This window comes from Carassius carassius, chromosome 14, assembly GCF_963082965.1.
Source record: "Carassius carassius chromosome 14, fCarCar2.1, whole genome shotgun sequence".
Lineage (NCBI taxonomy): Eukaryota > Metazoa > Chordata > Actinopteri > Cypriniformes > Cyprinidae > Carassius > Carassius carassius.
In genome coordinates this window covers 25,230,064-25,251,458 of record NC_081768.1, presented here as the reverse complement: position 1 = coordinate 25,251,458, position 21,395 = coordinate 25,230,064, and the positions used below count along the sequence as shown (strand labels likewise).

Sequence of the window (21,395 nt, the reverse complement as noted above, 5' to 3'; positions counted from 1 at the left end):
CGTAACACATATTTCATATAATATAAGTATATATTTTTCCAATTAAAAGTGATTCAAATTGTAAATAATAAATTTATTGAAATTAAATCTTGTTTTCGATATGAAATCTTTAAATGAATATATTATCTCAGTGTGTGACGCAGTGTGTGTTGTTTGTGTTGCGTTCATATGTTCGGAACGCTTCCTCGCGCTCCTGGTTTCCGGTCGGAATGTGACGCTCTTTCATCAGCAGAACATCAACATGGCAGCGGTTATTCTCTCACCGAGACCCTGCGATAGCAATCCCGCGACTCCTGGGACGCAGTCTGTCAAGGTTTGTGGGTGTTTAGGGTTACATCTTGTCGCACAGACAACACTTATACCACTGTAGTCTGTAAGGCATACATCTGTGCAGTAACTGCGTCTATAATAGCGCGAATGTGTGCAACGGTCGTCTTTGTTTATTTACTATTAGCCTGCTAGCCGATGGAGCTAAAGATATAGTTGAACAGACGATGCTCTGAGAAATGATGCTTTTAAAATAAATGTATTGTGTATTCCTAGCTGTTTTTGGACAGTAATTGATAGTTTTCAAGGCTTCATATTATGATTTGATGGGCTTCAGACCTAGGTAGCCCTTCTAAACATAATATCACTCAATCCAGATTGAAAAATCCTTGACAGAATCATATTTCTGACCCTTCAAACAGGATGACATTGAGGAGAACTCCAGTGATGGCAGTCAAGCCCCCAAGAGACGCAGGATGGGCTCCGGGGACAGCTCCAGGAGCTGCGACACATCCAGCCACGAGCTACAGCAGGGGTGAGAGATCACACACACTCACTGATCTATATATGACTCTATTATAGATCAACACACACTTGCTGATCTGTGTGACTCAGATCAGTGCACTCACTCTTACTCTTGCGCATGCTGATCTCTACATTCCTTTTAAAGCAAGACACCTAGGTGAAGAGGGTAAATATTATATAAAATGTATTTGGTTCAAAATTAACTTTATTTTGTATTTTTTTGAACAATTACTTATTTAAAATAAGTGTTCTTTAAGTGTCCGAAAGTGTACAGACAGTAGTTTAGGATTTTAATTTTTTCCTCAGCATTATTGCCCTTTATTGCCATTATTACTGATGAGATCATAGAAAGTGGCCGCTTTAACAGGCTGCATTCAAGCACAGATCTATTTCGATATCAGATCTTTTGTCCTGCTCTGAAAACATAACTGACTTTGTGTACATCAATTTTAATATAAAAGTATCTGAAAATGCAAATGCATTTAACCGGAGCCGCAATTGCGCTTCTGGACAACAAACACAAAGCTGACATGATAGTCTGTCAGTGCGCGAGCTTCATGCATCTAATAGTACCGCATTCCAAACGGCAGAAATGAAAGCATATCTAAAGAAAAACATGGCGGGTGGAAGCACAGATAGTCAAAAAATGTGCATGTGTCTCACAGCGCAAATTCTGTGCAATGAAGCCCGCAGCATCTGGAAAAATAAACAAGCTCAGAATCGTTGAAGAGAGAATCGCGATGCATCAGAGAATAATTTTTTTTCTCCTACTCCTAGTAAATATCAACATACTACCCCAAAATAATTGATTATATGCAATTGAGGTATTATCCATACATGCATGTGTATATTTAAAAAAATGTTACGTTTATATATTAATGTACTTATATATAATATACATTTTATTCATATAAATCTCTACATGTAAATATTTTCACAATATATGCTGTATCTGTGTGTATTTATGTATACATAATAAATATACACAGCACGCACACATATACATTATGTAAACAAAAACATTTATTTTGTTTAATATATTCATTTTACATTATTTATTTAACCATTGTTTTTCACTGATGTAGCTTCCAGTATTTCTATGAATCCACAGTCGTCATCTGTTGATGGCTTTATTGGCTGGCCGAAACTGTTTTATCCTCTTTACTCTGACACATTGATACTTTGACTGTGCATAGAGCCGTTCTCTTTCATTACAGACTTACATACTTTCCTGCTGAGAATCTGACAGAATACAAGTGGCCTCCGGACGACACGGGGGAGTATTACATGTTACAAGAACAAGTGAGCGAGTATTTGGGAGTCACGTCATTCAAGCGCAAATATCCAGGTGTGAACAATAACTGTCTGCAGAGGAAACTGAATCGAGTTTTCATGTTATCGGTCAAATAGTGGTTATAATTTGACACATTCAGTTACTATTGAATTTTTGTATTGTATTTTTTTTTTTCATCTTCATACCAGATTTGGAAAGAAGAGACCTGTCTCACAAAGAAAAACTTTATCTGAGAGAGCAAAATGTCATTACAGAAACACAGTGCACTTTGGGTAAGAATTCAGGTTCCCTTATCGAGTCAGTCTCTCGACATTACGTATGGGGAAATCCATTTCCTCGAAATTATGAAGTCTGATTGAATAACTCTTTTGCTTGCAAATAGCCAATGGCGCCCTCGCCCTCACCTGATTGGCTGACAGCCATCAATATAGGTGACGGCGAGCGCCAAAAACCTCAGAATCTTTTTTCTTCACTTGAGTCTGGTTTCGCCGTGGATTCACGCATACAGAGCGGAAAATTGTGGAAAATTATCCCCTCTCGCGTTCCGGTGATTTTTCTCTTATAATGTCTCTTTGCCGCATGTGTGGTGGGCCCATTGATTTCCCGGACGCACACGAGCAGTATGTGCTGTGTCTGGGTCGGGCTCACGCAGAGGCGGCATTCAAAGGTTCGGGATGTCGTGCCTGTGAGGAGCTTCCCATCAAGATCCTTCGTGCAAGGCTGGCCGTTACCCGCAACGGTGGCCCTGTATCTCCTGCCTCTCCCCCGTCCGCCGCCGTCGAGCCGCGAACCGGGAGACTGCAGAGAGCTCCGTCGACGGATTCTGTCGAGGTACTGGCGTCGGCCCAACGCTCACGCCACCCTCACGTGGAAGATCCCCTCTCATACTCTGAGGCCAGTTACCGCCCTCCACTTGAAGCGTGGGAAATGGTCTCGTTTGGATATGACGAGGATGACGCCATTTCTACTAATGCCTCAGACCCGGGAGCGTCGTTCCGAGGCCCCGTCTGAAGCTGCCCCCACATCGCTGGATGCCGAGCTTATGACGATCCTCACGGAGGCGGTGGCAGATATGGAATTGGAGTGGACAGCCCCCAAGGAGCTGCCGTCTAAGAGATGGATGGACGGTTCCTTCCTCGGCGCGGGCCGCCAGGCTGAAGCCCCGCAGAGACCCGCGCCTTTTTTCTCTGAGGTCCACGAGGAAGTCACCCGGTCATGGCGCTCCCCTTACTCAGCCCGAGCCCATGCACAGGGGACCCAGCTGCTGACGACGGTGGAAGGGGCGGAGAAATTGGGATACGCGCGACCGCCTCCCGTCGAGGATGCTATCGCGGCCCACCTGGCGTCTTCTCCCGGCTGGAAAACCGCCTCTTTGCCTTCTAGGCCATGTCGAGCTACTGCTCACATCGCCGAGAAGGCTTACATATCGGCTGGACATGCAGCATCTGCCCTCCACACGATGGCAATCCTGCAGGTCTTCCAAACTCGGCTCCTGGGGTCCCTGGACGAGGGAAGCCCGGACCCAGAGTCGCTCAGGAAGCTGCGCACGGCGGCGGATCTAGCTCTCGCGGCGTCGAAGAAGGTCGCGCAGGGAATCGGCCACAATATGAGCAGCCTTGTGGTCCTGCATCGCCATCTGTGGCTGACGCTGTCTGGCATGCGCGATGCCGAAAAGAGGCAGTTCCTAGATGCACCGGTGAGCCCCACCGGTCTTTTCGGTGTCGCGGTGGAATCTCTGTCGGAGAAATACGCCGAGACCGTCAAGCAGTCTAAGATGATGCCTCATCTCCTGCTGAAACGGTCTCAAGCCCCCCCTGCAGCGAGGTCCAGGTCTTCTTCAGCGCAGCGCCCGGCGGGATATACCAGGCGCGCGTTCCCGAGCGTCGTGAGCCAGAGCCACCGTTCCGCCAGAGGCAGCCCAGGAAGCCCCGTTTTGGCGCTAAACCGGCCTCTAGCAGCCAAGGGCGCCCGGCGGGCAAGAAGGAGCAGTGTTCCTGATGCTCGTGCCAGGGGGAAGAGAGCACGGGGCGTGTTCGTCGGACCCGCAGCGAAGAGTGCGTGTTCCCGCCCAGAGTTCGTCAACGATGTGAATGTTGTGATAATGAAACCGCTGTGTTCTGTTTCAATAAACATGCATTACATGCCTCAGCAAAAGAGCTTTCTTCTTCCCTCTACTATTACCCGCTACATAAGCGAAGCCTCTCCCCCGAGAGACGTTTCGCAAAGCGGAAGCTCGGGGAAACCCGAGGAGGTGGCTTTGTATGCTCCCGTGCAAGAAGCCGTGGACGAGTCACCTGCCATTCATATAGCGGTCAATGCTTCCCCGGTGGCTGGCGCGCAGCCCCCGCCGCAGCATGCATTAATACCATCTGTATTGAGTCATCTGAGCGCGTGTGCCATGCTCCCCGCGGCATCTTATTGGGTGATCAACACGATAAAACGCGGCTATACGCTCCAGTTCGCTCGCAGACCACCCCGCTTTGGCGGTGTGATTATGACAGAAGTATCAGAACAGAGCGCCCCGCTGCTACGAGCAGAAATATCCTCTCTCCTGGCCAAACAAGCAGTAGAGATAGTGCCCGAGGAACAGAGAAATTCAGGGTTCTACAGCCGATATTTTCTAGTTCCGAAAAAGGACGGAGGTATGCGCCCCATCTTAGACCTAAGATTACTGAACAAAGCGCTCGCGAAACGCACGTTTAAGATGATAACTGTGAAGCAGATCCTCGCGCTTATTCAGCCCGACGATTACTTCATTGCAGTGGATCTAAAGGATGCATACTTCCACATCCAGATAGCCCCACATCACAGGCGCTTCCTGCGTTTTGCATTCGAGGGGTTGGCGTACCAGTTCAAAGTGTTGCCGTTTGGGCTCGCTTTGGCTCCCCGTGTATTTACAATGTGCATGAATACAGCGCTCGCTCCCCTGAAGCTCAGTGGAATGCGCATACTGAACTATCTCGACGACTGGTTAGTCATCGCACGGTCGAGAGGCACTCTCGAGGAACACAAACACAGACTCCTCGCCCATCTGACAGGTTTGGGGCTGTCTGTGAACATTCAGAAGAGCACGCTGCAGCCGCGCCAATATATCACATTCCTGGGTATGATACTGGACTCGCGCACTATGATCGCGAAGCTGTCAGAGCCGAGAATCCAGTCGATTCACAATACACTAGCCCTCTTCGTTCAAGGCAGAGCTATCCCCTTAAGAACGTTTCAGAGGCTGCTCGGTCTGATGGCGGCCGCAGCCTCCGTCTGCAGACTGGGCTTGTTGCACATGAGACCGCTTCAACACTGGTTACAGAGCCGAGTGAAGCCGCGGGCGTGGAGAGCGGGAACGGAACGCCTTATAATAACGCGTTCATGTCTCGAGACTCTGGTGCCTTGGTTCGGCACGACCATATTCGAGCAGGGTGCTGCTATGGGCAGAGTGGTCAGACGTGTAGTGGTCACCACGGATGCTTCACTATCAGGCTGGGGAGCCCTATGCGATGGCAGACCAGCATTCGGTACGTGGACAGGGGACCAGACGCGCTGGCACATAAACTGCTTGGAGATGGAAGCGGTTCATTTAGCGCTGCAGAGTTTCCTTCCGTTTGTGAAACACCGTCATGTTCTCATCAGAATGGACAACACGGCGGTGGTGGCGTACATCAATCGCCAGGGAGGTTTACGTTCGCGATCCCTGCAGGGATTAGCGAGACAGCTGCTGTTATGGACGGACAGGGTACTTCTGTCGATTCGAGCAGTGCACGTACCGGGCAGTTTGAATTGCGGCGCCGACATGCTGTCCAGGGACGGCATTGTACACGGAGAATGGAGGCTCCATCCGCAAACGATAAATATGATCTGGAATCTGTTTGGCAAAGCGGAGATCGACCTCTTTGCGTCGCAAGAGAACGCCCACTGCCCTCTGTACTTCTCGCTGACAGCATCCCCCCTGGGGGGAGACGCGCTGTCGAGCCGCTGGCCCAAGGGACGGAAGTATGGTTTCCCCCCAGTCAAGTTAATGCCGCTGGTGCTGCAAAAGATCAGGGAGGAGAGATGTGCGTTGATCCTGGTAGCACCCAAATGGTCCAACCAGCCATAGTTCCCGGAACTGGTGAACATGTCGCGGCTTCCCCCGTGGCGGATCCCGCCGAGAAGGGACCTCTTGTCCCAGGCGAGGGGCACCATATGGCACCCCAACTCAGAGCTTTGGGACCTGCATGTGTGGCAGATCAGCGTGGAGTATATCAGCGAGTGCTGCAGACAATAGCAGAGGCTAGAGCCCCTTCCACGAGGCGTTTATACACTCTGAAGTGGAAAGTATTTGCTAACTGGTGTGTTGACAAAAATGAAGACCCCAGCAGTTGCGATATCTCCATTATTCTGACCTTCCTACAGGAACGTCTGGATGCTGGCAGTACCCCATCTACAGTGAAAGTCTACGTGGCCGCTATCGCCGTTTTTCGTGACTTGCTAGAACGAGTTTTCTTCGGGGAGCTAGGCGGCTTAATCCACCCCGCCTTCGTCAGATGCCGGTCTGGGACCTGTCGTTAGTGCTTAGTGCGCTGTCCGACCCACCTTTTGAACCAGCCGAGTTTAGCGACCTTAAAGTGCTCATTTAAGACGGCGCTACTGCTCGCGCTAGCTTGCGGGAAACGAGTGGGAGACTTGCATGCCCTGTCAGTGAACAGCGCGTGTATGCAGTTTGGACCGGACGATTGTATGGTCAGAGTTTTACCCAAACGCGGCTATTCGCCTAAAGTACTCTCAACGCCGTTCAGAGCTCAGATAGTTACAATTCAAGCATTTTGCCCCGAGGAGGACAGTAATTCAGTGTCTCAGAAGTGCGCTTTGTGCCCCGTGCGTGCCTTACGTGCTTATGTGAACAGAACTAGCCAGTTTCGAACTTCAGACCAGCTTTTCGTCTGCTACGCGGGTGCCAAGAAGGGCAGCGCGCTGTCGAAGCAGAGGCTATCACACTGGATAGTGGAGGCTGTGCGACTAGCTTATGCTTCCCGGGGAACTGCCTGCCCAATCGGAGTGCACGCCCACTCCACAAGGAGTTTGGCGTCGTCATGGAGTTGGGCGAAAGGCATGTCTATTCAGGACATTTGTTTCGCAGCGGGCTGGTCGTCTCGCAACACGTTTGCGAGATTCTATAAATTGGACATTCCCTCGTTCGCATCACATGTGCTGTCAGTGCAGGAGGAGGGAGTTGAGCAGTCATTGGACTAGTTTATGGCACGCCTTGCCCGGCGCGTGCACTAGCCATGGCTTCGACCAGGTCATATAGACAGCGTCAGTTGTTTTAGCAATAGCTGCGGTTAAGGTATTCATTCACTATCTAGTGTGGCACCTTTATTTTGCCCGCATTATAAGCCGGCAGTGTATTCCCAAGCACCAAGATATTGCTGCCTTTTCCCCATATCACACCAGTGTTGCTTATCTGGGTGCACTGGGTTACGATGGTGTAAGAGCTGATTTGGCTCTGTGTTAAAAGGGGTTTCAACCAGGTCCGGTACCCGATCTAGAGCTAATGCGCTGTAAGAACTAGTGTATGCTCTTCTGTGGCTCGATGTGAGCTGGGCAGGACAGTATTTCCCACACGGCGGGGGTTTTATTGTTCCCCATACGTAATGTCGAGAGACCGACTCGATAAGGGAACGTCTCCGGTTACTCACGTAACCTTAGTTCCCTGAGAGGAGGGAACGAGACATTACGTAACCTGCCGTGTGGAAAACCTTCCAGCCTCATAACTCTCGTTCAGTCGAAGATTCTGAGGTTTTTGGCGCCCGCCGTCACCTATATTGATGGCTGTCAGCCAATCAGGTGAAGGCGAGGGCGCCATTGGCTATTTGCAAGCAAAAGAGTTATTCAATCAGACTTCATAATTTCGAGGAAATGGATTTCCCCATACGTAATGTCTCGTTCCCTCCTCTCAGGGAACTAAGGTTACGTGAGTAACCGGAGACGTTTTCTCATTTCTGTTTCTTTTATATCTTGAATGTATAAAAAAAAAAATAATAATAATAATTTTATTATTTATTAAAACTGACTTTATTCTTACCCTGAAAATATGCGTAAACTGAAACGTGGTTTAATTCATAATTTGCTCCACGTGTCATTGCTGTAGTAGTTGTGATGTGAAGTTGTGAGAGTCTAAATGCAAGGATTCCTCTCTTCTCGTACAGGTCTCACTGCTCTGCGCAGTGATGAAGTCATTGATCTGATGATCAAGGAGTATCCAGGCAAACATGCAGAGTACTCTGTCATACTCCAGGAGCGAGAGCGCCAGCGGATCACTAAAGAATACTCTGTGAGCACTCTGAGTGCGGTGAGTAACACACACTCTTTTATTTATTATAGAATGTACATATTCATCTTTCATATTTAGAACTAAAACTTTTATTCAGCAAAGATGCATTCTGTTGATCAAAAATGCTTTTTACAATGGTTTTTCACGCGTTTTAGTTTGCATAAGATATTAAGCAGCGCAGTTGTTTTCAAAATCACTAATAATAATAATAATAATAATTAATGCTTCGTGAGGAGCAAATCAGTATATTAGAGTGATTTCTGAAGAATCATGTGCATGAGTGATTTCTTCTGCCTTATTACTGCACAGTACTTTACATACATTTATTTGAACTACTCATATTTTGCACAGGAAGCACATTGTCAAAGCTATTACACTATAAACTGTCTAAAGTTGTTACTGTACAAAGCACAGTAAACTATTTCTATAAAAATATCATTGCACTACTGTTATTTTGCATAGAATACATTGTTTAACAATACTTTTGCACACTCATCCAACTATATTTATTACCACAGTTCTTACGTTGCTGCTGTTCATAATGTTTATATAATCCTACATTGCTCTGTTCATAATGTACATACAATCCCTACATTTGCATTCCTATTTATATTCTGTATATACTCTGCTCAATCCTGTATATAGCAACTCCACTGTACATTCTGTATATCGTAGCTTCACTTACTCTGCACTTTTATGTACTTCTGGTTAGATGCTAACTGCATTTCATTAGCGCTGTACTTGTACTCTGCATAATGATAATAAAGTTGAATCTAATCTAAATAGTGAAAAACATTGGCTAAAAGTCTGTGAGTGTTTGGACTGACTGTTTTCTTTTTAGCAAATGCAGCAACAGAATCCCCAAAAGGTTGAAGCCAGTAAAGTGCCCGAGTACATAAAGAAAGCAGCGAAAAAAGCTGCTGAATTCAACAGTAATTTCAACCGAGAGCGGATGGAGGAGAGGAGGGCTTATTTTGACCTCCAAACACATGTAAGATATGATCCTCTTCATTAATCTAATAACCTGATTGATTGAAATGCATATAAAACTTTTTCACCACCCAGAAAACCTAGGGACGTTCCTACCAATAGCCTGGAAACACCTTTGCAGTGACTCTGATAGCACTATATCTCACGTTGGCATGATTTTAAAAACATGCTTTTTTTTCTATTTCTCATTGCTTGTTTGCATTTTCTCTTTTACCTGTAGATTATTCAAGTGCCTCAAGGACGATACAAAGTCCTCCCTCCAGAAAGAACCAAGACCGGTCCGTACCCAGTTGCCCTCATTTCGGGCCAGTTCCAAGAGTTCTACAAAAGGTGAGTCTTGTAATAAATGATTTAATTACAGCAAAAGCCTCCTGAGTCTCTGATTTACTGTAGCCGCCAATCTGCTTGAATTGGTTCAGTGCTCTGACTGGGCTTCTCTCGCCCATCCACATCTGTAGGTACTCTCCAAATGAGCTCCGCTACTTGCCCTTGAACACCGCTCTCTTCGAGCCTCCACTGGACCCGGAGCTGCCTGCCCTGGACAGTGATGGGGATTCAGATGATGGGGAGGATGGTAAAGAAGACGGCAAAAAAAATAAAGCTTCCTCGGTAAGCTGATTTCATGCGAGTGCCTGCTGCTAATAAATCATCACAGTTGCTTTCATATTTGTGTACAACTGTTAAGATTTTTCTGCAATCTGGGCATGTTTCCTAATGTTTCCCAAAACAGTGTTTGCAATACCTTCTGCTTTCAGGATCATTTCCAAAAATCCAAAGTGATATTTAAAGAGAAAAAAATGTAGGCTGGGACAAGTATTATTAGTGTGTGCTAAAACTATTGGTAACACTTTATTTTAAGGACAAATTCTCACTATTAACTAGTTGCTTATTAGCGTGCATATTTATAGCATAGCTGTTTATTAGTACTTCTATTAAGCACAAATTAAATGCTTTATTCTGCATGACCGTATTTTAGATCCCATACCTATACTTTACTATTTTTAATATTAAGCTGGAAATTAGGAGTTTATTAATGCAAACGTCATGGTTAATAGTAACCCAAACTAAAGTGTGACCAAAAAACGCAAACTTATTTAAACAAAGTATAAACCGCTAAAATACATGCGCTGTGTAAACAAGTGCAGGTACAAACTAATAACAAGGTGTTATTATAAATGAACACTTATGATTAAACAGTTGCAACTAGCAACTTTGGTTGCATGTTCTGCGATCTGATAGACAATTTCCTATTTTGTATGTGTAATTCAGAGTAAAATGAGTGCCTCCTGTTTCATTTGAATTGCTAAATTATTGCTAAATTTGTTGCTAGGTGTTTTTAAAGAAAAGATTGCTAGGGTAGTCTGAAAAGTTGCTAAATCTAGCATCAACATTGCTAAGTTGGCGACACTGCGCTAAACCTGGCAGCGCATATACTTGCTGTTAAACGCCAAAATAAAAGCTTGCTGATTCCAAGTGTGAAAATTATGAAAATTCATATAAAAAAGTGAATATTAGCATTTTAAGTTTACTATAAAATAATTGTATTTTTATTTAATACTAAATATTATTGTATCACATTTTATTATTTTGTTACTTTTTTATAAAACAAAATATAATAAATAACTGCAATAATATTTTTATCACTTATTTAGGGCTGTCAAATGATTAATTGCAATTAATCGCATCCAAAATAAAAGTTTTAGTTTACATAATATATGTGTGTGTGTGCTGTGTATATTTATTATGTATATATAAATTAACACACGTAGTTTATATTTTGAAAATATTTACATGTATATGTTAATATTAATAAAATGTATATTGCATATATAATTATTTAATATATTAACTAAATGTTTTTTAAATATATACATGCATGTGTGTGTATTTATGTATACATAATAAATATACACAATACACACTCATATATTATGTAAACAAAATAAAACTTTTATTTTAGATGCGATTTATTCGTTTAACAGCCCCACTATTATTTATATATATATTTAATGGGTCACACTATGTTCACTGTGAGGAAGTGAGAACCAGGATGAAAAACATGTGTGCACCCCTGATTATAATTAACATTACAACTCGCAGATAATAGGAAGTGTATAAAATGAATGTTTTTATTTCATGTTTACTCTCAGGACAGTTCATCAGGAAACACTTCGGATGAAGACAGCGGAATTCAATCCAAAGTCAAGAGCAAAGACGGCCCTCCTCGCACCATCCAACACAAATCTCTCCCTGGGTACAAGGTAGAAGAAAAAAGCCCCTGATCTTTTTTAAAATAACCCAACACCTCTCTTCTCCCCTTTTTGCCACTCCTCTTTTCCAGCACTTTCAGCAGAGAAGTCCTCTTTCTTCTGACTTGATCAGTACCTTATCCAAACACACACACACACACACACACACACACACACAACACACACTGCCCCTGGTGGTCATAGATCAGGACTGCACGTGTCATGGAACTTATTTTCCGTTTGAAGAACGGCACCCATTTTTTCCGTGCCGGGAAACCCAGTGACAGTTCCTGTGTTCTGCACAGACCTTTGGAGCAATAACGTTTCTGTGTGTTACTGCCGTTAGTTTTGCTGTGTGATGCGCTTGTGAAGGTAAATACCCTTATAAAAATAACAGTATTTCATATAGCTTAAAATTCCTCTATTTATCTCTCTACCTGCCAGCTTGCCTGTCGGTTAAACTGAAGGGCTGCTAAACACTAAAAGAAAGTGTTAATAACCCATAGATATGAAACAATTGAAGAAATATTAAGGGTGCACTCAGTAATGTTTTCTCTGGTTTACAGATGTATAGTCATAAGAAAAAAAGAATGGAATAGGACTTTTGGGAGAATGGCTGATGCAGACTCTTGCAACCCAACCAAGTTTCTAATAGCAATAAACGAAGCACCAAGCACGTTTGCAGTGCTCAAAGCACATGTTCAAAACTCTTTTCCACTAAGTAGCAGTTCATATATGCATTGACTATAAGCCAAAATATGAATGAAATAAATTCACAAATAAGTAATATGTTTGTAAATGTCCAATTTACTTATTTGTGATTTTCATTTTTATTTTTATTTTTTATTTTTTTGACTCCTAACATATATTTTTGCATATTATTCTATTTATTTGTGCATTGCTTTATCTTTTGTCAAACCTTTTATATTTATTTGTGAATTATAAACAATTTATTTAAAAATGCTAAACAATTCTGACCCCATTAAAACATCATAAAAGGACCACACAAAGTTATGTCTTCATAACTATTTAGACTATTGTAAAATATAATTAATGGGCGCTTAGTCTTAAAGGGGTAGTTCACCCAAATTTCGACTCATTGACTTTCATTGTGTGGTTACAAGTCATATTCCTTTAATATAGTTTAACTGTGTCTTTAACGGTTAAAGTAAACTTACTGAGTGCACTTTTAAAGTTTTATTTATCATACTAGTGATGCATTACTCTCTTTCAGGCATGAAATGGTTATCAAACTATTGTTTGGTTTCACATTGTCAAACTGAATTTATCAGTGGTTTCTACACTGACTCTATGGGCACCTTAAATATGCTTGATATCTGTGTTTCCTTTGATTTACTCTTATTAAATTGTGTAAGTTGCTTTTTTTTCTTGTTAAAATGCTTGCTGGATCAACCAAAGGTTTACCTTTACACATGACAAATTATCCACAATACAAAACAACATTTCCACAAAGTGAATTACAACTAACAGTAATTTGGCAGTGTTATAATGCAAGAAATTATTTAGCAACTTGCTTGCATTTTACTTAAATTATGCTTTGTGCTGTAGTTACATTGTTTCTGACAAGTTTTTGTATTTTTGATTGAAAAGGTTCTTTTTTTTTCTTTTGGAAGAAGTGTTTGCATGATTTGTTGGACTGTTTAAAGCAATGTTAAAATACTCCCCAGCTTTAACGGCTTATTTTAGCCCCGTCTCCGTTATTGGTTTCCCTTGTAGTTCTGTTATCTCTGGAAGTGTTGGCGGTGGAAACTGTCCCACTCTATTTTCTGAATAGCACACTACTATTCTATTTACGCAAAATGTAATTAGCCAGTTTTTTGCGAGATGAGAACTATACGGCACTCATATGTAACTGTATAACGTCACGTGACAACAGTGTAGCGTACAGCGTTCTGGACATTTGAAAACACTTCCTAGTTCCACTTGAAACCAAACGAGGAATGCTAATCTAATCTGAATGTGGTGTTTTAGTCATAAATCATTGCAGCACATGTGAAAGACGGTAGGTACAGCTTCTGTTGGTCCTCTCACTGTACACTGTGTTATTTGCTGATTTCCATCCCTCTTTTATGCAATCTCTCGAGTCTTGTTAAGAGTGTTTGTGGTTGAACAACATTTAAATGTTCTTGTTGTGTGTGTTTTTTGAAGATGTAATGCACTTATTTCAGCTGGTGTTTTCTTACTTTGACAGAATGAAGGGTTTTGTCCATCTGTTAACATAACCGTGAGCTTCACTAACATCTGAACGTGTCTCCTGTAGTCTGGCCTGTCTCTTGACATTATTAGTTTGGTTTTCCACAATGTTGTCACTGCTCTTTTCAGTTGAATGGTTTTTATGGTAGGGCCTTTGACATGTCAGTATTTAGAGTAACCTTTTGAATAAAGAGGTTTTAAAGACATTAGACTGTAGAGAGATTTCTTAATGGCTGTGAGCACTGAATGAAAGTGAAACACAATCTTGTGTGATATTTTGGTGTTTTGACTTTTTTATGCACTTGTGTTACTCTTTCAAATTGGCTTGTGCTACGGATGTATGTATGTATTTATATATCAGATTTATTTATTTTTTGTCTTTGTTGCTTGTGTATTTATACATTTCTATGCATTAACTATTCATGAAATTTTAATATTAGGCTATTTTAATATCTTCTAAGATCCTACACCCAGTTTACTCTAGTATTTTCACTCATTTCATTTTAAAAATCGTAGTGGTTTTGATTCAAGCAGACTATCACATGGTGTGTATGACCTTGGTTGCCTGGCGTTTATAGCGTTACTCTGCCCTTGCAGCCTAAGGTCATTCCCAATGCTATATGTGGAATATGTCAGAAGGGTAAGGAGGCCAACAGGAAAGGCAAACCAGAGGCTCTCATCCACTGCTCCCAGTGCCAGAACAGCGGTAAGTCCAAACTCACTCTTCCTAATGCAAAGTTGTTTAGTTCGCAGTTTAGCCTGCATCTTTCAGATATTTCTAACAATATCCTTATAAAACCACACTGCTAGTTCTTATTCCTTCAAACTCTTCAGTAGACGGTCGGTCAGCGCTCCAACTCAAACTGTTCACTGGAGGCTGTCTTGATTTAAGAAACTGTGTTATGATATCTCTTTTCCTAAGTGTCAGAAATACTGTTGTTTTTTTTTTTATAACATTGCGAGTCAAGTGGAGATTATGAGCGGCCTGGGTTTGTGCTCAGGTCACCCGTCCTGCTTGGACATGAGTGTGGAGCTGGTGTCCCAGATCAAGATGTACCCCTGGCAGTGTATGGAGTGCAAGACGTGCACCGTGTGCGAGCAGCCACACCATGAGGAGGAGATGATGTTCTGTGACAAGTGTGACCGAGGTTTCCACACCTTCTGTGTGGGCATGGACTCCATTCCTCTGGGTGAGGCTCCCGCTTACATTCTTTATCAGAAATGTATATATGATAAATACAATATTGAGCTAATGGTATCACGGTGGAGGTGGACAAAGTACACAACTCTGTTGCTTGAGTGAAAGTGCAGATGCTGCTGGTCAAACATGTCTCCATTACAAGTGAAAGTTGTAAAGACAGATGTGTCCTTGAGATGTACTCGCTTGTAAAAGTACTTAAAGGGATAGTTCACCCAAAAATGAAAATTCTCTCATTAGTTACTCACCCTCATGTCGTTCTGAACCCGTTAGACCTTCGTTCATCTTCAGGACACAAATTAAGATATTTTTGATGAATACCAAGAGCTGTCTGACCCTCTATAGACCGCGAGGATCCTTACACGATCAAGGCTCAGAAACATAGCAAGGAGATGGTTAAAATAATCCATGTGACATCAGTGGTTCAACCGTAATTTTACAACGCTACGAGAATACTTTTTGTGCGCAAAGAAATCAAAAATAATGGCTCTATAGTACAATTTGGCTCCACCGCGTCAGCTTTAGTGCCATTTTGGAGAGAACTGCATCATATGTAAACAACATATGCAAAGTATGTACACAGATACGTTGTTTACACTTTGATCTGAACGTAAACAACGTATCCACGTACATGCTGTCTGATTGCTTCTATTGTTCTCATTTGTAAGTTGCTTTGGATAAAAGCGTCTGCTAAATGATTAAATGTGAATGTTAAACGTATGTGATGCAGTGCTGCTTCAATTCCAACACCTACAGCATAGTGCAGGGTTTCCCAAACATTGATTTATTTGTGGCGGGCCAAGGCTTTGACTTCATTGAATAAACATGAGCAATGCACGTTTCAAAATCAAAAACCATTGCGTGTGTTTTTATATCACTGCATTTCAGAAGGAAACCGAATGTATTTAGAAAATTTTCGATTTCATTTTCATTTCATCTTGCATGTAATGCTTGATAAGGAAGCGTTTGTGAGCTCAGCGCTGCTTTACAGCCATTACCGGAGAAACCGCTATCTCTCCCGCTCTTAAAGCGCCTCCTGCTGGCAGAAAATAAATTAGCATATATATATGCATGTATATATGGGGGCGGGGGAGCGCTGCCATGAATAGAGTGTAAGGCTGTGGGAAACACTAGTGTTTTGTGAGAAGATGCACAACAGCTCTTCTGTGGCTTTACAGGCAGTGTTGGGAGTAACGCATTACAAGTAACGTGAGTTACGTAATCAGGTAACTTTTTTCAAGTAACTAGTAAGGTAACGCATTACTTTTTATTTACAAGAAAATATCGGAGTTACTTTTTCCAATAAGTAACGCCAGTTACTTTGTTTTCCCATTTATTGAATGACAAGTCTCCTGTATGTCCCATATTGGGAGAAATCAGAAGTACAGAGGCATTGTGTGCGCTGCATGAACATGATGTACGTCTAGACTTAATGTGAATGTGCATTAATTCATCCCACTTGAAAAAAAAAAAAACAGATTTAGTATTCATCAAAATTTAATTAAAACCATGAAATGCAAACTCAGAATATGACGCAAACCATTAATAATTATGGTAAACAACACAAATGTATCTAATCCCATTTTATTAACTAATGACTTTGCTGCTGACCTTTGATGATCCAGCATCAGAAATGAGCAAAATACATTACAATATTAATTTATTATTGATTTGTTGTAAATATATATCACATTTGCAACTGGTCAGTGTAAAAAAAAATTCTGCTAAATTACTTCACATAACCCTTCAAGAATGATTACTGATAGACTGTCTGAAAAAAATCCACCTGACTTTCAAAGCTGCTACGGTAACGACTTTCTACTTTGAGGACCTTGATAGAAATGTAGGTGGAGTGAAAAGTAAGAAATTTGTCTTTCAAATTTCAAAAGTAAAGTACAGATACTTAAAGTAGTTCTGTCAAAGAGTAATCGCATCCCAAATAAAAATTAATCGCATCCGAATTTTTTTTTTATATATATTAAATATATTTATTTATAATATAAATTATATGAATATAAATATAGACATCAAAATATATGCTGTGTGTGTGTTTGTGTAATAAATAAACACAGAACACACACACATATTATGCAAACAAAAACATTTATTTTGGATGTGATTAATCCCGATTAATCGTTTGACAGCACTATTAAAAAGTGTACTTGTGAAAGTATTCATACCCCTTTATTTTCTTTTTTTTCACGGTTTGTCATGTTGCAGCCTTATGTTAAACTGCTTTAAATAGCTTTTTTCCCCCACATCAATTTACACTCCATACACCATAATGACAAAGCACAAAACAGATTTGTTACAACTCTGCAAATAAGTACATTGCATAAGTATTCATACCCTTAACTCAGTACTTAGCTGAAGCACCTTTACAGCCTGAAGTCGTTTTGGGTATGATGTGACAAGCTGTGCACATCTGCATTTGGCAATGATCTGCCATTCTTCTCCACACGTCTTCACCTCTCAAGCTCTGTCAGGTTGAATGGGGGCAGACGCACATTTTCAGGTTTCTCCAGAAATGTTTGATTGGGTTCAATCCCAGGCTGTGGCTGGGCCACTTACGGACATTCACAGAGTCTATAAACCACTCTTGCTGTGTGTTTAGGTTCATTGTCCTGTTAGAGTGTGAACCTTCTGCCCAGTCTGAGCTTCTGAATGATCTGGACTAGGTTTTCCTTAATTTTATCTCATTTTGGTGCTTTGAGCATTTCTTCTACTCTGAGTCCCTGAAAAACAGACCCACAGCATGAAGCTGTTACCTGCACACTTGACTTTGGGGATGGTACTCTGCAGGTGATGAGTAGTGCCTGGTTCCCTTCAAACATGATGCTTAGAATTGAGGTTCATCAGACCAGAAAATCTTGTTTCTCACTGTCCGAGAATCCTTTAGGTGTTTTCTTTTTTTTTTTTGCATATTCACATGAAGAAAAAAGAAGTGTTTTCATGTGTCTTCACTGAAGAGAGGATTGAGTTTGGCCACACGGCCATAAAGACCAAAACGGTGGAGTGATGGAGTGATGTTTGTCCTTCTGTAGGTTTCTCTACATATGATCATGGAGCTAAACTAAAGTGACCGTCATGTTCTTGGTCACCAGTGTAACCAGCCCCTTCTCCATCAATTGCTCAGTTTGGCCAGGAGGCCAGCTCTAGGAAGTGACCTAGTTGTTTGAAACTTGAAACGTCCATTAAAGATTATGGAGGCTACATGATTCTGTGAACCTTCAATGCAGCAGAATATTTTTTTTCTGAACTTTTCTCCAGATGTGTGGCTTGATGCAAAACTGTTTCTGAGCTCTACAGACAGTTCAGTTTACCTCCACTCGAAGTGGAGTGCTCCTGTGCTAAATTTCAACTGTCCCAGACCAGTGTATGAATAATTATGCAATGGAATCATTTCAGTTTTTTTCTTCTAATACATTTGCAAAGATGTTACAAACATTGTAACATCTTGTTTTGTGCTTTGTCATTATGGAGTGTAGATTGATGTGGGGGGAAAAAGTAGTTTAAAGCAGTTTAACATATATAGTGACAAAATTTGAAAGTCGTTTTGATTAATTTAATCAAACCTTTTCTGAATTATTTTATTTTATTATAATAGACTTTAAAAATATATCATTTTATATTTTTTGTGAGTGAGTGTGAGGGTAAGTTGAAAATAAATGTGTCCCATCAAAGGGATATTTTTGTCCCAGTCCCAAAGACCAGTATTCCATATTATTCTATGCGTTTATTTATTTACTCTTTCTTTCTTTCCTCTTACTCGCAGGTTGCTGGGTCTGTGATTTATGCAGCAAAGTGCTATCTACACCCCAGAAGAAAGGGACAACGAAAACACCCAAAAAATCTAAATAAGATCCAAAAAGTGGACCAATTTGACAACACTTGGGTATTAATTTCTTTTCTATTATTTGAAATCCATTTGAGTTATGTATGTTGCATTAAATATCAGGGGGGGGGGGGGGGGGGTTTGTACAATTATTTCCACTTTAGATAAGGGTTTTTGTATTGTTTCATTGTTTAAAATAAATTTGGAAACCGACTGTGTGTGTGTGTCTTACTGATTTACTTGTATTAGACATTGCCCACTCCAGAGTTTAATAGTTATTTCTTAGTCTTAATCCATACCTGAAATGTCCCGCTGCAGTAATTATATTTTTAACGGAGCGGCAGGAGGCGTGTTTTAACTACACCATAACAGCACAAGTCATCCGTCTCCACTCTCTCTGTCTGGTGAATGGGGCTGTGTGTTTAGTGTTGTATTGTGTTTTGTAGCAGATGCCACGTGGAGGTCAGTAGTGAAGCGGCAGCTAACAGGTGTGTGTGTGTTTGTGTGTGTGTTTGTGACGGCTGCTCTGACACCTGATAGGTGTGTATGAGCCACAAAGGACACGCCAACCTGCTTCCTAGAAAAGAGACACTTGTGACAGCCCCGTTACAAAGGACGCAGCTTTCCATTGAGCAGTCGGGGTCTGTGTTGAGCGAGCCGCAGATGATGTCTGGCTGTTCGGTGTTGTGTAACTTGATCAGAACAGCATCGGGTAACTTTCAAAAGCTCTCTTTTGGAAAGAAAATGATAGGTCAGCCTTGAAGAAAAGTAGACGCATGCAACCGGAGAAAGTGTATGCCGTCTGTGGCTGCCCTGATCTGTTATAATACATTTTTACAGCATGTCATATAAAATTTAAACTCAATGTCCATGTATATTATTGTGTTTCTTATTTTATGTCTTATGGGTGTCATAAAGTTTAAACATTTGAATGAGTGTGTGCAGATATCTAATGACACACAGTGTTACTCTTTTTATCATCTATCTATTGATCTACACACACACATACAATTTGCATTTTACATGTTTTTGAAAGTCTCTTCTGCTTCCAAATGCTGCATTTATTTGTTAAGTAATAATAATAAAAGTTTTTGTAAATATTTGTAAAATATTGTAAGATGTAATTTATTCCTATGAATCCAAAGCTACATTTTCAGCATCATTAATCCAGTCTTCAGTCACATGATCCTTCAGAAATGATTCTGATATGCAGACAATAATATATAAATATACAAAAATTGATATATAAAATATATTTAAAATAAATAGTAATAATTAAGCTAAGCCTAACTAAATTCACTTTTTATCGGTTGATTTTCAGCAAATTTATTTATAAATGCCAATTTGTTGGATATTTTCCCTGATGCAATAGTATTGAGACCTTATACAGTCTATGATTGAGACATATGTGATGGAGTTTAAAGTTTATATGTATATATATATATATATGTATATGTATATATATATATTTTTGGCGAATCTGCGGTGGAGTTTCAGACAGTCCGGGTAAAGTAAGAAATGCGTTCAAAATATTTGGACTTTTTTAATGTTTGCATGCAAGATATTTGACATAACATTCACGTGGTAGAGGAAACTGATGGATGCCGCCTTTACTGCCAATCGCAGTGAGGTAATAGATTTTAAATCAATTTATATATAATGTTTCTGTTGTGGAGTGAGAGAGAGGTGCTCCTCACGAGGGCGCAGTTACTCTCTTTACATCTTCACATCAGTAATAGAGCAGAAGCGCTGGGTCATCTGAGGAAATATGAAACTCGCCATTTTTAAAGACATATTAATTGTTTTATTCACTTTTTTGTCCTAATATTACAATTAGGTGAAAGCAGATGAATTGTACTATGCTACTTTAGTTTTAGCAGAAGTCGCTGTGTTAACCTTTTTGTCTGACATCTAACATAAGCCAAACTTCATTGAGAAACAATTCTTTCGTTTTTTCTTTTCGTACTGTTTTCTTCAGGGAAGCTTTAAATAAATCATGTTTCATTGGTAATATTGCTTTAACTGTTTTATATCTGCATGTTTTCCTCAATTTCAAAGTCCGTTGTCTTTAGTAAAATCTCTTTATGAAACAAAGTGACGTAACAGCAGCTGCACAAGCAGTCATTACATGTTGTGTGTGTGTGTCATTTTATTTTATCTAAAAATCACATCTTTTTTGAAAAAACCGTTTGTATCACAATAAAATGATGTGATGCTGTGAATAATCAAGTGAAAGTGCCTGAGCATGATATATTACTGAAAATCAGTTATAGCCTTTTATATAAACACCTTGAAATGCACCACAAACTTATTCATGTTAAAGAGTCACAGAGTTCAGATGAGCTGCATGAGAGGAGCAATCCTCAGTTTCCGAGCTGGCAAACATTTACACGAATCACAAACACAGCTCTTTTACCCTCCACACAAAGTCCCAGTGTGCAGTCGGTGGGTTTATAAGCAATAATGGCTTTAGGATTAGCCAAATTATGTAAAACTATCAGTCAAACCATAATATC

The 21,395-nt window shown here is 41.1% G+C and overlaps 1 protein-coding gene across 2 annotated transcripts; it reads left to right on the top strand.

The window, feature by feature from the left end:
• Nucleotides 1–166: 166 nt before the first annotated feature.
• phf10 (PHD finger protein 10) lies at nucleotides 167–19,825 on the top strand. 2 transcript variants are annotated; one of them, XM_059566768.1, is made up of 13 exons: nucleotides 167–313; nucleotides 690–802; nucleotides 2,010–2,140; nucleotides 2,275–2,358; nucleotides 8,269–8,411; nucleotides 9,235–9,384; nucleotides 9,604–9,713; nucleotides 9,842–9,992; nucleotides 11,534–11,644; nucleotides 14,444–14,552; nucleotides 14,848–15,036; nucleotides 18,820–18,939; nucleotides 19,420–19,825. In XM_059566768.1, exons 1-12 carry the CDS (start codon nucleotides 242–244, stop codon nucleotides 18,903–18,905), a joined length of 1,449 nt encoding a protein of 482 aa, XP_059422751.1. In that variant the 5' UTR covers nucleotides 167–241; the 3' UTR covers nucleotides 18,906–18,939; nucleotides 19,420–19,825. The 2 variants fall into 2 exon arrangements, with proteins under 2 accessions (XP_059422751.1, XP_059422750.1); XM_059566767.1 differs by lacking the exon at nucleotides 19,420–19,825 and having other exon boundaries at nucleotides 18,820–19,092.
• The last annotated feature ends 1,570 nt before the right edge of the window (nucleotides 19,826–21,395 follow it).

Coding starts and splice junctions, on each gene's coding strand:
- phf10 (XM_059566768.1), top strand. CDS start 242: ATGGCAGCGGTTATTCTCTCACCGAGACCCTGCGATAGCAATCCCGCG. Junction 314..689: donor CTGGGACGCAGTCTGTCAAG/GTTTGTGGGTGT, acceptor CCCTTCAAACAG/GATGACATTGAGGAGAACTC. Junction 9,714..9,841: donor TTCCAAGAGTTCTACAAAAG/GTGAGTCTTGTA, acceptor CCACATCTGTAG/GTACTCTCCAAATGAGCTCC.